Source organism: Sceloporus occidentalis, unplaced genomic scaffold, assembly GCF_023333645.1.
Source record: "Sceloporus occidentalis isolate IW3139 unplaced genomic scaffold, rSceOcc1.0.p SCAF_38, whole genome shotgun sequence".
Classification (NCBI taxonomy): domain Eukaryota; kingdom Metazoa; phylum Chordata; class Lepidosauria; order Squamata; family Phrynosomatidae; genus Sceloporus; species Sceloporus occidentalis.
The window spans coordinates 3,092,874-3,105,516 of NW_028317018.1; the positions used below are offsets into that span (position 1 = coordinate 3,092,874).

Sequence of the window (12,643 nt, forward strand, 5' to 3'; positions counted from 1 at the left end):
GTGGCACATAGGGGGTCAAAAGGCATACCATGGGGCACAGTGGCATATAGAGGGTTAAAAGGCATATCATGGGCCACAGTGGCATATTGGAGTGGCAAGCCTGGGGGCAGATGTGCGTAACTGGGGGACAGGTTGGAAAATACAAGAAATAAAAACAAAAAAAATATTTTTCTCAATCATAGCTTTTATGAAAAAAAAATAGTTTACATGAATTAACATTTACTGGTAAAACTTTTTTCCTTTGGGGTCGTCTTATATTCAGGCTTTTTCTTTTTTTCCTAAGTTAATATTCAGATTTTGGGGGGTCGTCTTATAATCAGGGTCGTCTTATAATCGAGCAAATACGGTATTTTGCTTGTAGTACTACAACCTCTGATTGTATCTGTATGTCTACCCACTTTCTGCTACCAAAAAACTGTATAAGCCATATATTGTCCTTTACCCTTTTAAGTTTTTAACTATCCACCTTTTAAAATATTTCAAATGCAAGTTATTAGACATATTAAAAGGACAGAGGGGACCATGGCCCCCCTACATCATGCTGTGCCCCCCAATTGAAATGCTTGGGGGGAGTTTTTGTTCCTTTTTATGCAGCGGCGAGGAAGCACTGATTGACGAGGAGAGAGAGGGGTGCCAAGTGGTCGCTCAGGAATAAGTTTTCAGCAACCACTCAGCGCCTCACTGTCCTCCGCGAGGCCTCTGTCTTGGTCGTGGTCCCGGCATTTCATGCTCAGCGCTGGAATATAATGTCATATTCTGGCGCTCAGCAGTGGAGCATCATGCACCGTGACAGAGCAGCGAGACAGAGGCCTTGCGTCCCCATCACAGGACTTCTGCAAAAGTAGGAGAGGGAGTGGGTAGATAGTGAGAAGTGGGGGAGAGGGGTAGATAGTGAGAAGGGGGGAGATGGGGTAGATAGTGAGAAGGGGGAGAGGGGGTAGATGGTGAGAAAAGGGGGGACAGGTAGATAGTGAGAAAGGAGAGTAGTAACAATATTGAAATAAAGAGTCAGAATGAATGAGAGAGTGAATTAATATGTGGTTCATTGTGTGAATGAATGAATGAGAGATTGAATTCATGTGTGGATGAATTGTCTGAGTGAGAGTATGAATTAATGTGTGGATGAATTGTGAATGAGTGAGATAATGAATTTGCGAGAATGCATTAATGAATATGTGTAAATATGTGTGAAAGAGTGAGGGAATAAATGATTGTGTGATTGAATTGTGTAAATGAAAGTGTTAATTAGTGAGAAACTAAACGTGTCTGTGGATCATAGATGTATAATTGATTTGTGGAAAGATGAGACAAGCAGGGTGTTTATGCCTTGAGGATCAAGGTGGCACAGACAGGGTGTTTATGAGGCAAAGATGGCACAGAGTGGGCTGTTTGGGGACAAAGATGTACGCTAGGCTGTTTGGGGACAAAGTTGACTCATGCTGGGCTGTTTGGGGACAAAGATGGCACGTGTGTGTAATTTGGGTGCTTGTTAGGTTCTATGTTGGCAATGTGGAAACCAAGGCTGGCCTTTGGGGTGTGCAACCTGTGATCTATGCCTTTAATTCAGGGGGTTTTATCTATACCTTTAATGCTGAGTTTTTATGTGAACTCCAATTGATCTATACCTGCAAACTGGGTTTGTGTGTTATTCTGTTGACCTATATCCGCTATGCTATGTTTCCATACATTATTTATTTAAACCTGCAAATACAGGGTTTGTATGTCTAATTGAGTTGATCAATACCTACAGTGCTGTTTCCATTTGTTGTTTATTTGATCTATACCTTCAGTGCTGAGTTTACATGTGATTTCCAGTTGATTATACCTGCAATGCGGGGTTTGTGTTATTCTGTTGATCTTTACCTGCAATGCTATGTTTCCATACATTATTTATATATACCTGCAAATACAGAGTTTTTATGTCTTATTCAGTTGATCTATACGTGCTGTTAACATGTGTTTTTTTTTTTATCTTTACTGGAACTACAGGTAGTAAGTAAAAGAGAGGTATGGCTTAGTGAATGAGGGGACAAATGGACTCAGGGGATAATTAGGGGGAGAGGACCTCTCAATCTTACTATAGGGTCAGAAAGAGGGAAGACTGCACTGACTCTCACAGTCTAATAAAATTATAACTAGAGTAAACACAAAATTCAGTTTTCAAGCAAAGATTTCATGTATAGAAAACAATTCCAACCCTGCCTGGCCGTATGTGGAAAAATTTATTGGCCCCTTAGTTACTAAATCAACCAATTACCCAAATGTAATTGATAATTGGGTCCAATAGCACTAGATACACCCAGGCATGATTACTACCAGCCCTATTGAATCTACACATCCATCAAATATAACCTTCCTCACAAAGTGAAGCAGGCTAAAAGGTCTCAAGAAGCTGCACACGATCTAAAGAAATTCAAGATGGGTCATTGACACCTCTATCAGTCTGGAAAGGGTTTCAAAGCCATTCCTGAAGGAGACTGTTCAGCCATCCGTTTGGGACATAAAGCTCAAGCACAGTTGGGTTATGCAGGAGGACAAAGATCCGAAGAACACAAGCAATTCCACCTCTGAAAGGCTCAATAAAAAACAAAATGAAGGTTTTGGAGTGGCCTAGTCAAAGGCCTGACATTTGTCCACTGTGGTGTAAAAGACTAGTTACCTGTCAGGGTCCACTCTCTGCTGCCTGAACCATGGCTGAATTATACTGCAGGCTAATACTTCAGTTACCACTAGTGGCCACCCTCCTCCCTCTGGAGTGATCAGAGCCTGATTATCAGGTACAGCTGCGCCTCATGAACTTAGTGAAGCCCTGCCTTTAAAAGACCTGCCCTGCCCTTCAGACAGGGCCTTGGCATTGTAGTTGTAGGACTGCCTTTGCTCTGTGCCCGTGCCTGAACCTGAACCTGAACCTGAACCTGAACCTGAACCTGAACCTGAACCTGAACCTGAACCTGAACCTGAACCTGAACCTGAACCTGAACCTGAACCTGAACCTGAACCTGAACCTGAACCCGAACCCGAACCTGAACCCGAACCCGAACCCGAACCCGAACCTGTGCCCGTGCCTGAACCCGTGCATGATCCAGTACCCGAGCGTAAGTCCGTACCCGTGCATGAACCTGTACACGTGCCTGGCCCGGTAGTACTCCGTTCCCGTCCGCCCTGCCAGTGGGTCTCCGTTCCCGTCCGCCCTGCCAGTGGGTCTCCGTTCCCGTCGGCCCTGCCAGTGGGCCTCCGTTCCCGTCCGCCCTGCCAGTGGGCCTCCGTTCCCGTCCGCCCTGCCAGTGGGCCTCACCTGTACCTGGACCTGTACCTAAACCTGCCTGTGGGCTTACCTGCCAGTGGGCCCGCACCCGAGCCTGTACCTGTGCCTGAACCTGCCTGTGGGCTTACCTGCCAGTGGGCCCGCACCCGAGCCTGTACCTGTGCCTGAACCTGCCTGTGGGCTTACCTGCCAGTGGGCCCGCACCCGAGCCTGTACCTGTGCCTGAACCTCCCTTGGGGCTCCTGGTAACGTCTGGCGTCCGATGGGACAATCGTGCACAGGAAAGACCTGAACCGCTACGAGCAACTGCTGCGTGATCAGAGGTCTGGTACACCCTCCTACGTTCTAGCCTCCATCCAATCCAGTCCTGGTATTATCCAACGCCAGGGACTTTGCGTACAGGGGGAATTCCTAACCCTTGACGAATGCAGAAGTCGGACAAGACGATTGCTTCCCGGAACCATCGCATCTGCGCATCCAGCGGCTAAGGCCCATACCACCCAGGCCAGCGCACCTAAGGCCATGTCATCAGAGTGTGTGGTGGCGTCTAATGGGACTGTCGTACGTCGAGGTGACCTGCAGGTTTTCGAAAATGCTCTACGTGTGAAAAAAGCTTTCAGCACCATTGGCTACTGCCACACCACTATCCTAGGAACGCCCGGAGGCCGCTCCTTGAGGGGGGGGTACTGTTGAGGGGGGTACTGTCAGGGTCCACTCTCTGCTGCTTGAACCATGGCTGAATTATACTGCAGGCTAATACTTCAGTTACCACTAGTGGCCACCCTCCTCCCTCTGGAGTGATCAGAGCCTGATGATCAGGTACAGCTGCGCCTCATGAACTTAGTGAAGCCCTGCCTTTAAAAGACCTGCCCTGCCCTTCAGACAGGGCCTTGGCATTGTAGTTGTAGGACTGCCTTTGCTCTGAGCCGCTACCTGTATCTGAGCTTGCTCCTGAACCCGAGGCCTGAGCCTGAACCCGAGGCCTGAGCCTGAACCCGAGGCCTGAGCCTGAACCCGAGGCCTGAGCCTGAACCCGAGGCCTGAGCCTGAACCCGAGGCCTGAGCCTGAACCCGAGGCCTGAGCCTGAACCCGAGGCCTGAGCCTGAACCCGAGGCCTGAGCCTGAGCCGGTACTCGTGCATGATCCAGTACCCGAGCGTAAGTCCGTACCCGTGCATGAACCTGTACACGTGCCTGGCCCGGTGGGCCTCCGTTCCCGTCGGCCCTGCCAGCGGGCCTCTGTTCCCGTCCGCCCTGTCAGTGGGCCTCACCTGTACCTGGACCTGTACCTAAACCTGCCTGTGGGCTTACCTGCCAGTGGGCCCGCACCCGAGCCTGTACCTGTGCCTGAACCTGCCTGTGGGCTTACCTGCCAGTGGGCCCGAGCCTGAACCTGCCTGTGGGCTTACCTGCCAGTGGGCCCGCACCCGAGCCTGTACCTGTGCCTGCACCCGAGCCTGTGCCTGCACCTGCACCCGAGCCTGTGCCTGCACCTGCACCCGAGCCTATGTCTGCACCTGCACCCGAGCCTGTGCCTGCACCTGCACCCGAGCCGGTACCTGCACCCGAGCCTGGGCCTGCACCTGCACCCGAGCCTGGGCCTGCACCTGCACCCGAGCCTGTGCCTGCACCTGCACCCGAGCCTGTGCCTGCACCTGCACCCGAGCCTGTGCCTGCACCTGCACCCGAGCCTGTGCCTGCACCTGCACCCGAGCCGGTACCTGCACCCGAGCCTGTGCCTGCACCTGCACCCGAGCCTGGGCCTGCACCTGCACCCGAGCCGGTACCTGCACCCGAGCCTGTACCCGCCTCAGCTCCAGTCTCTCTGCCTCAGCTCCCGAGCCCGTACCTTCCTCTGCTCCCGTCTCTCTGCCTCAGCTCCCGTCCTTTCCAGTTCTGCTACTTTGTCTGCACCTATCTCTCTGTCACCATGCATAAAGGAGTACAGACAGAGTCCCCCGTATCCCCTGCACATGGACTCCTACCAGACCTGCTCGCCCGGGTCCTGACATTACCAGTAATCGGAAAACTTTGTGGTTGTTGCCGCCAAGGTTGGTACAACCAGACACCAAAATTTAAATTTAAAGCCAACCAACATTTAAATGTTACAAATAAGCAAAAATAGGAGTAATCAGGAAGGCGGCAAATACTTTTTTAGAGCATTATATAAACAAAACCTCATAGCAAGCAGTCTTGCCTTATTCGAAAAAATGTGGTCATTGGCACAATATGGAGTTTACTTTAGCAAACAAAAATGGATGAAACTCCACCTGTATGTGAAGTAGGGCTGCAACAACTAATCGATAAAATCGATAATAATCGATAATGAAATTCGTTGCCGACGAATTTCATTATCGATTAGTTGAATCGATTATTATCGATTATAAAATGAGGGTTTTTTCAGAGCAAACGCTCTGAAAAATACCCCTCATTATATAATCCGTTTAGTCTGACTCACAGCAGCAGCTCCTACTTACCAGCCCCTCCCTGTAATCACTGTGACAACTTGCCCCGCCCCCTTCCTTCTCCCAGAAGGCCAGAACCACATGGCTGTGACACTCATCTAACTGTAAGTATAAAATTAATATTTGGGCTGCTGAAAGTTAGGGTAAGTGGGAGTTAATTTAGGGGCAGTTATGGTTAATGGGGTGTTTAGGGTTAATTTAGGGGAAGTTATGGTTAATGGGGTGTTTAGGGGCAGCTATGGTTAATGGGGTGTTTAGGGTTAATTTAGGAGCAGCTGTGGTTAATGGGGTGTTTGGGGTTAATTTGAGGCAGTTGTGGTTAATGGTATGTTTAAGGTTAATTTAGGGGCTGTTGTGGTTGACAGGGTCTTTAGGGTTAATTTAGGGGATGCTGTGGTTAATGGGGTGTTTAGGGTTAATTTAGGGGCAGTTATGGTTAATGGGGTGTTTAGGGTTAATTTAGGGGCAGTTATGGTTAATGGGGTGTTTAGGGTTAATTTAGGGTAGTTGTTTTGATGGGGTATTTAGAGTTAATTTAGGGGTAGTTATGGTTAATGGGGTGTTTAGGGTTAATTTAATGATGAGGACTGAGGGTTAATTTGATTAATTTAATAAAGTTAACTTAAGGTGCAGTTAGAGATAAAGGGGGGCCAAACTAAGGGGAATCTAAATCCTGGGGCAGTGAAGATTAACCCAGTACTTATTTAAAAAAGTATGATGTCAGTGTGATGTGAACGGGTCTGTGACTCTATGAGGGCACCATGAGATATCTGGGGGGTATAAGGCATATCAGGGGAGGACGGAGAGACATATCCGGGGGTATAAGGCATATACGGTATATAAGGCATATGTGGGGAGGGCAGTGTGGCATGTCTGGGGAGGACGGAGTGGTGTATCAGGGTGTATAAGGCATATCTGGGGCCACAGTGGCATATCTGGGGGTAGACTGGAGTGGCATATGTGGGGAGGGCAGCGTGGCATGTCTGGGAGGTAGTGTGGCATGTCTGGGGAGGATGGAGTGGTGTATCAGGGGGTATAAGGCGTATCAGGCACAGTGGCATATGTGGGGGTGGAGTGGCATATGTGGGAGGCAGCGTGCAGTGGCATATGTGGGATGCAGCGTGGAATGGCATATGTGGGAGGCAGTGTGGAGTGGCATATGTGGGAGGCAGCGTGGAATGGTATATGTGGGAGGCAGCGTGGAATGGTATATGTGGGAGGCAGCGTAGCATATGTGGGAGGCAGCGTGGAGTGGTATATGTGGGAGGCAGCGTGGAGTGGCACATGTGGGAGGCAGCGTGGCATATGTGGGAGGCAGCGTGGCATATGTGGGAGGCAGCGTGGAGTGGCATATGTGGGAGGCAGCGTGGAGTGGCATATGTGGGAGGCAGCGTGGCGTGGCATATGTGGGAGGCAGCGTGGAGTGGTATATGTGGGAGGCAGCGTGGAGTGGTATATGTGGGGGGCAGCGTGGAGTGGAATATGTGGGAGGCAGCGTGGAGTGGCATATGTGGGAGGCAGCGTGGCGTGGCATATGTGGGAGGCAGCGTGGCAAGCCTGGGCTCAAACGTGCATAAATTGGGGGGGGCTGGTTGGGAAATAAAGACAAGAAATGTATTTTATCAAAGTTTTTTTTTATTCTGATGTTTGTATTTAACAATTTGTTTATTAAATTATTTTAAATAAATGAAAAATTTACATTCATTTTTTTATCCGATTAATCGATTAATCGAAAAAATAATCGGCCAACTAATCGATTATGAAAATAATCGTTAGTTGCAGCCCTAATGTGAAGTAAATGTAACTGAGAAGCATTATTAAATGTCTGTATAGAGAAGGATGGAGGGAGAGAATACAGCGGTTGTTTTCACTGGGAAAAACACAAATTCAAACAGCCATATTTAGAGCAACTTGGTAAATGTTGAGCATGCAAAAATGATTAATATTTTCCTAAGCGGAAATGCAGCTATTAAAACAAACAAATTATTCTGGGGTTGTCCTCGAACATTCAAGGAAGAAGTATGTTAAGCTGAATAAATTATTATTCTTTCTACACAATAGCAAAGGGAAATGGCTATGGCATGGAAACACTTGTCGGTTGTGTGATTTGTCAGGCTTCCATGTTTTTACTACTTTGATATATTTGAACATCTTAATTAACACGAGTATAAAATAACCATTGGTTAATATTCATAGTAGAGTTACATTGACAAACACAGGTTGGCTAGCTAAATTAACTAGCCAAATATTATGTAGGTAACAGTTCCACTGTGTTTTCAGTAGGTCTCTCATTTCTATTGCTGTTAACTTCATGGATGATTATATATATACACAAATGTTTATTTTGTTTTCTGACATTGTGTTTTGTGTCTTTTCACAGGTGAAATCGGTCATAAACCTTCTATTTGCTGCATACACAGGAGATGTTTCTGCCCTGAGAAGGTACATTGAAAGACAAAGTTGGCTATTTTTGTTTGTTTATATGTTAGTTTTTTCCAGTTTTTATGATTTTAGTTTGTAGCTCCACTTGAAATTGTCTTGTTTCTAAGCAAGTGATGCTTGTGGACACACAGCACATGTCGTGTTCTGGCCCCAATATTTTTTGTTTCGAATAGGAACAAGCCTGCATTCTAAAGTTTATTTAAAAAACACATTAGTCATAAATAAGTTACATATGAAAACTTAGTATATGTTTAATATCACTGCAGCCCAAGACATCATATAATGACCAACTGTGAGAGAATTGGTATAGTTCAAATGATGCGAAAAAATATTTTAAGATTGAAATTAACCATTTCCAAAAGTATTTAAATAAACCACTGTAAGCAAAGTTATTTAAAACAGAGAAATTGCTTTCACAGTGGGTAGTCAATACCGTAAATAAACGTGTAGCTCTCCTAAAAAAAAATGTAAAGCGAAAAATGTAAGAGGGGGGGCTGAGGAAGGACCAGTTTGAATAGGAGATGTTTTCATCAGATGGCACAGATCTCTTTTGCTCCTACAGCAGCATTGGCGGCATTTAACTGGATGGGCGACCGCAAGACCGGTCCCAAGGAAAGCAGCCTACTGGGAAGTTTCCCAGTATCCCGGTATGCCAGTCCAGCCCAGGTTTCCAGCATCTGTGCAGCATAAGTACAGATCAAATTGGTTATGACAAGTGAAGACATGTTAAATAAATAAATAAGACACATTTCGTTTTCAAATGCAGAAACATTTTGTATCTGCATAGATAATGTCTTATGTCTGTCCTCTCATACTGAACTTATTCTTGGATAGATATTTTCACCACAAATCAATATCTAGTTAAGGCAGACAAAGTTTTTAACTGCAGGAGCAGCGACTCACAGCAACCATATCACTGTCTACATTCATGTAGTGTCATCTGGCCAGAGAAAGTATCTTTCAAATGCTCTCAATGAATGGAGTTATCTGACTTGTTACGCAAATAATTTAATTAAATTGATATCCTAATTAGTTTTCTACTGATGGCTTTGTCATATAAAACAGCACAACATCTTTAAAGAAGCTCTTTCGGTTTCAGTGGCCCATCATTTATTTTCATATATTTTCATAAAAAAATTATAAAGGAGGTAAAGCGTGACATAAAAAATCTTTACAGGGAAGAGTTTGGCATTCGAGTGGAAAAATTCAGCAGAAAAAGTGGGACGAGAGATTTAACATGAGTGCACACATGCCTTTGCAAAATACCATGTGCTCCTTAAATATTGTTTTATTTTATTGTATTTATTTTAGTTAGGTAGCACAAATGTACCATTGTAAAGTTTGTTTTATCTCTATATTAATCACTTCATTCGTCTGACCTTTCCCTGTTTTGTGAGTCTGACACTTTGTTGTTTCAGCCATCATCCTAGATAATATACACATAATGTGAAATCACTTGTTTTTGTACTGCAAGCCAGATGTTTAAAAAAGCTTAAATTTAGCTTAATAAATCATAGAACATTATATATATATATATATATATATATATATATATATATATATATATATATATATATATATATATATATATATATGTCGAACAATGACTTTTTTTTTTTTTTTTTTTTTTTATGGTTGCTTCAGTAAATCATGCAGTGAGCTACTGGACTTTTTATTGAACACCCTGTTCTCTTTTCCAGCTCCACTGTGCTCATTCTCTTCCAATCTTGTGTTGTGTAGGTTTGCTCTGTCAGCAATGGATATGGAACAACGTGACTATGATTCTCGTACAGCTCTGCACGTTGCTTCAGCAGAAGGTACTTGGTCCTCTCACATTAAAAATCCCTTGTTGATATGATAGTTTTCTCACATGATGTTGATTAAGGGCATAACTAGAAACCACAGGGCCCTGATGCGAAAATGGTCCCGGTGTCCCCAACAGCTGGAGTGTGCCATGTTTGCCCCTTGTCTCCCTCCCCTTTCAACATACACTCTGGCACACATATGCAAACACACTTACACAGATTACACACACTTTATCATACTCACTAAAACACACGTACACATTCATTCTAACACACTCTATCTCACCCACTTACACATCCAAGCTCACTCACACACACACCAATACACATCCATGCTCACACACAATTACGCATCCATGCTCACACACACAACTATGCATCCATGCTCACACACACAATTACATATCCATGCTCTCACATACACAAATGCACATGCATGCTCTCACACACACAATTACACGGGCATGCACACGCACAATTACACATGGGTGCTTACACACACACAAAATTACACATGGGTGTTTACACACTAAATTACACATGCATGCTTACATACACACACATATACATGCATGCTTACACACACACACACGTATACATGCATGCTTACACATGCATACACATGCATTCTCCCACATAATTACACATGCATGCTCACCCACACGCTTGCTCACCCACACAACTACACAATTATGTTCACACACAATTACACATTCATGCTTACAGACAAGTACACATGCATGCTCACACACACAAGTACACATGCTCACACACACAAGTACACAAGCATGCTCACATACACAATTACACATTCATGCTCACACACACAATTACACATTCATGCTCACACACACAATTACACATGCATGCTCACCCACATGTATGCTCACACACAAGTACACATGCATGCTCACAGACAAGTACACATGCATGTTCACACACACACACGTGTTTTTTAAAGTAAGTATACACAGAGAGTCTTGTGACCCTAAATACTAAATATCAGTGCCAATTCATAAAAAGGTTGCTGAAAGCACATATAAATAATCAATTGTATATGCCTTGCTCATAAAAGGATTTTGCAGATGCTTCTGAGACTATGAGAGGGCTTCTTATGTTTTAAACGTCCATTTCCCAAACATCACTAATCATGGCTTGACCATTTAATTTTATACTGTGTAAAGAGCAAATACAAGAACCACTAATGCTTTATTACTCTTTGAGTTTGAAATACACTTGTCTATACTGAATCAATTGCTTTGCAACATTACAATGGTGTAAATATTTTGGATTTCAAACGTTTTTGATATGTACTGCATAATAACCGCTTTTTTATATTACAGGTCACGTAGAAGTTGTACGATTTCTTTTGGAGGCCTGCAAAGTAAATCCTTTTCCAAAAGACAGGTAAGTGTTCTAAAGTTATTAATAGAATCATAAGATACCATAGTGTCAGTACATTTCTAGCTAACAGACATCTGAAACTCACAACACTTAATGGCTCGTTGGGAGGAGAGGATAAAATGCCTAAATGCCTCATCTCCCTGTGTCCTTTGTGATGCATAAACAGATGCTCTATTTTATGTAGGCGATCCAGGCTTTGTGATCAAGCCCACTCAGGTTTACCTGGCTATGTATTCACTGACACCTGTGTTTGTAAGGCTTATTGACAGTACATCCTTTATAGGGTAAAATAGATCGATAAAAGGTATCAAATATTGAATTCTTATGAACAAATAACACAGCTCATTAAAAAGCAGAACTTTATTAGATGCCTGGACTAAAATATTGATAGTCATGAGTACCTGATCCTGGATTTGTCTTGTTTATTGCATATTATAAAGTGGTCCACAATCAACTCAAGTATACATTGATCCAGAGGAGAGGAACATTTCATCTTCTCCAGACCTTTTTTGTAGTGCACAGTTATCGTGGATTCATTCAAACTCAAGTCAAGCATTAATTACATCATAAAGCTGTGTGTGTATGTGTTTTTACAGATGGAATAATACACCTATGGATGAAGCTATGCATTTTGGACACCATGATGTTGTTAAAATTCTCCAAGAATACCAAAACAATTATAACCCCCGTGATGAGCCAAACCAAGAGAAGCAAGAGCAGACAGTTCAGAAGAACCTGGATGGGTTGTTATAACTCTCAGCTGAAGCAATCTTCATGTATTTGCACTTGTTTAAGCTGTAGGAGCTGATAAAGAGTGTGTGATACTTTTTTTCATAACGTTGATGTATATTTTAGATGAAGTCTTTGTGTTTCAGTGTTATTTTTCAAGTTGGACGCTCAGGATAAAAATTGAGGAAAAAAGCAACTAGGCAAAGCCTCTCTTTTTAGCCCCTTGCCCTGCCATTGCGGACTCCACAGGCATCAGGAATCCATGGTAGGAAGGGGCTAATGCGTTTTATGCTGCATCCATCTGCCCTACTTTACTTCACCATTGTTTTGTTCTTGACGTAGAAACTGACTTTTAGGTATCACCTAGGAAATGTTAGAATGTAATTTAAAGTAGTGGCTTGTGATATTTGTTTTTGTGACTGGATAGACCGCACAGTGAGCTAGAGCTTTTACATGAACTGGTAATGTGCTTATTGTGATTGACGCCTGCCTATATTGTAAGACTGTATGTATTTGTTGCTTTTCATTGAGTC

The 12,643-nt window shown here is 44.1% G+C and overlaps 1 protein-coding gene across 1 annotated transcript in view; it reads left to right on the forward strand.

The window, feature by feature from the left end:
- LOC149290636 (glutaminase kidney isoform, mitochondrial-like) overlaps positions 1-12,134 on the forward strand; it is a 36,491-nt gene extending 24,357 nt beyond the window's left edge. Inside the window, exons 9-12 of the mRNA XM_089488382.1 lie at positions 8,111-8,172; positions 9,913-9,989; positions 11,321-11,384; positions 11,978-12,134. Of these exons, the coding sequence (XP_089344508.1) occupies positions 8,111-8,172; positions 9,913-9,989; positions 11,321-11,384; positions 11,978-12,134 (360 nt within the window). The remainder of the gene's footprint in view (positions 1-8,110; positions 8,173-9,912; positions 9,990-11,320; positions 11,385-11,977) is intronic.
- The last annotated feature ends 509 nt before the right edge of the window (positions 12,135-12,643 follow it).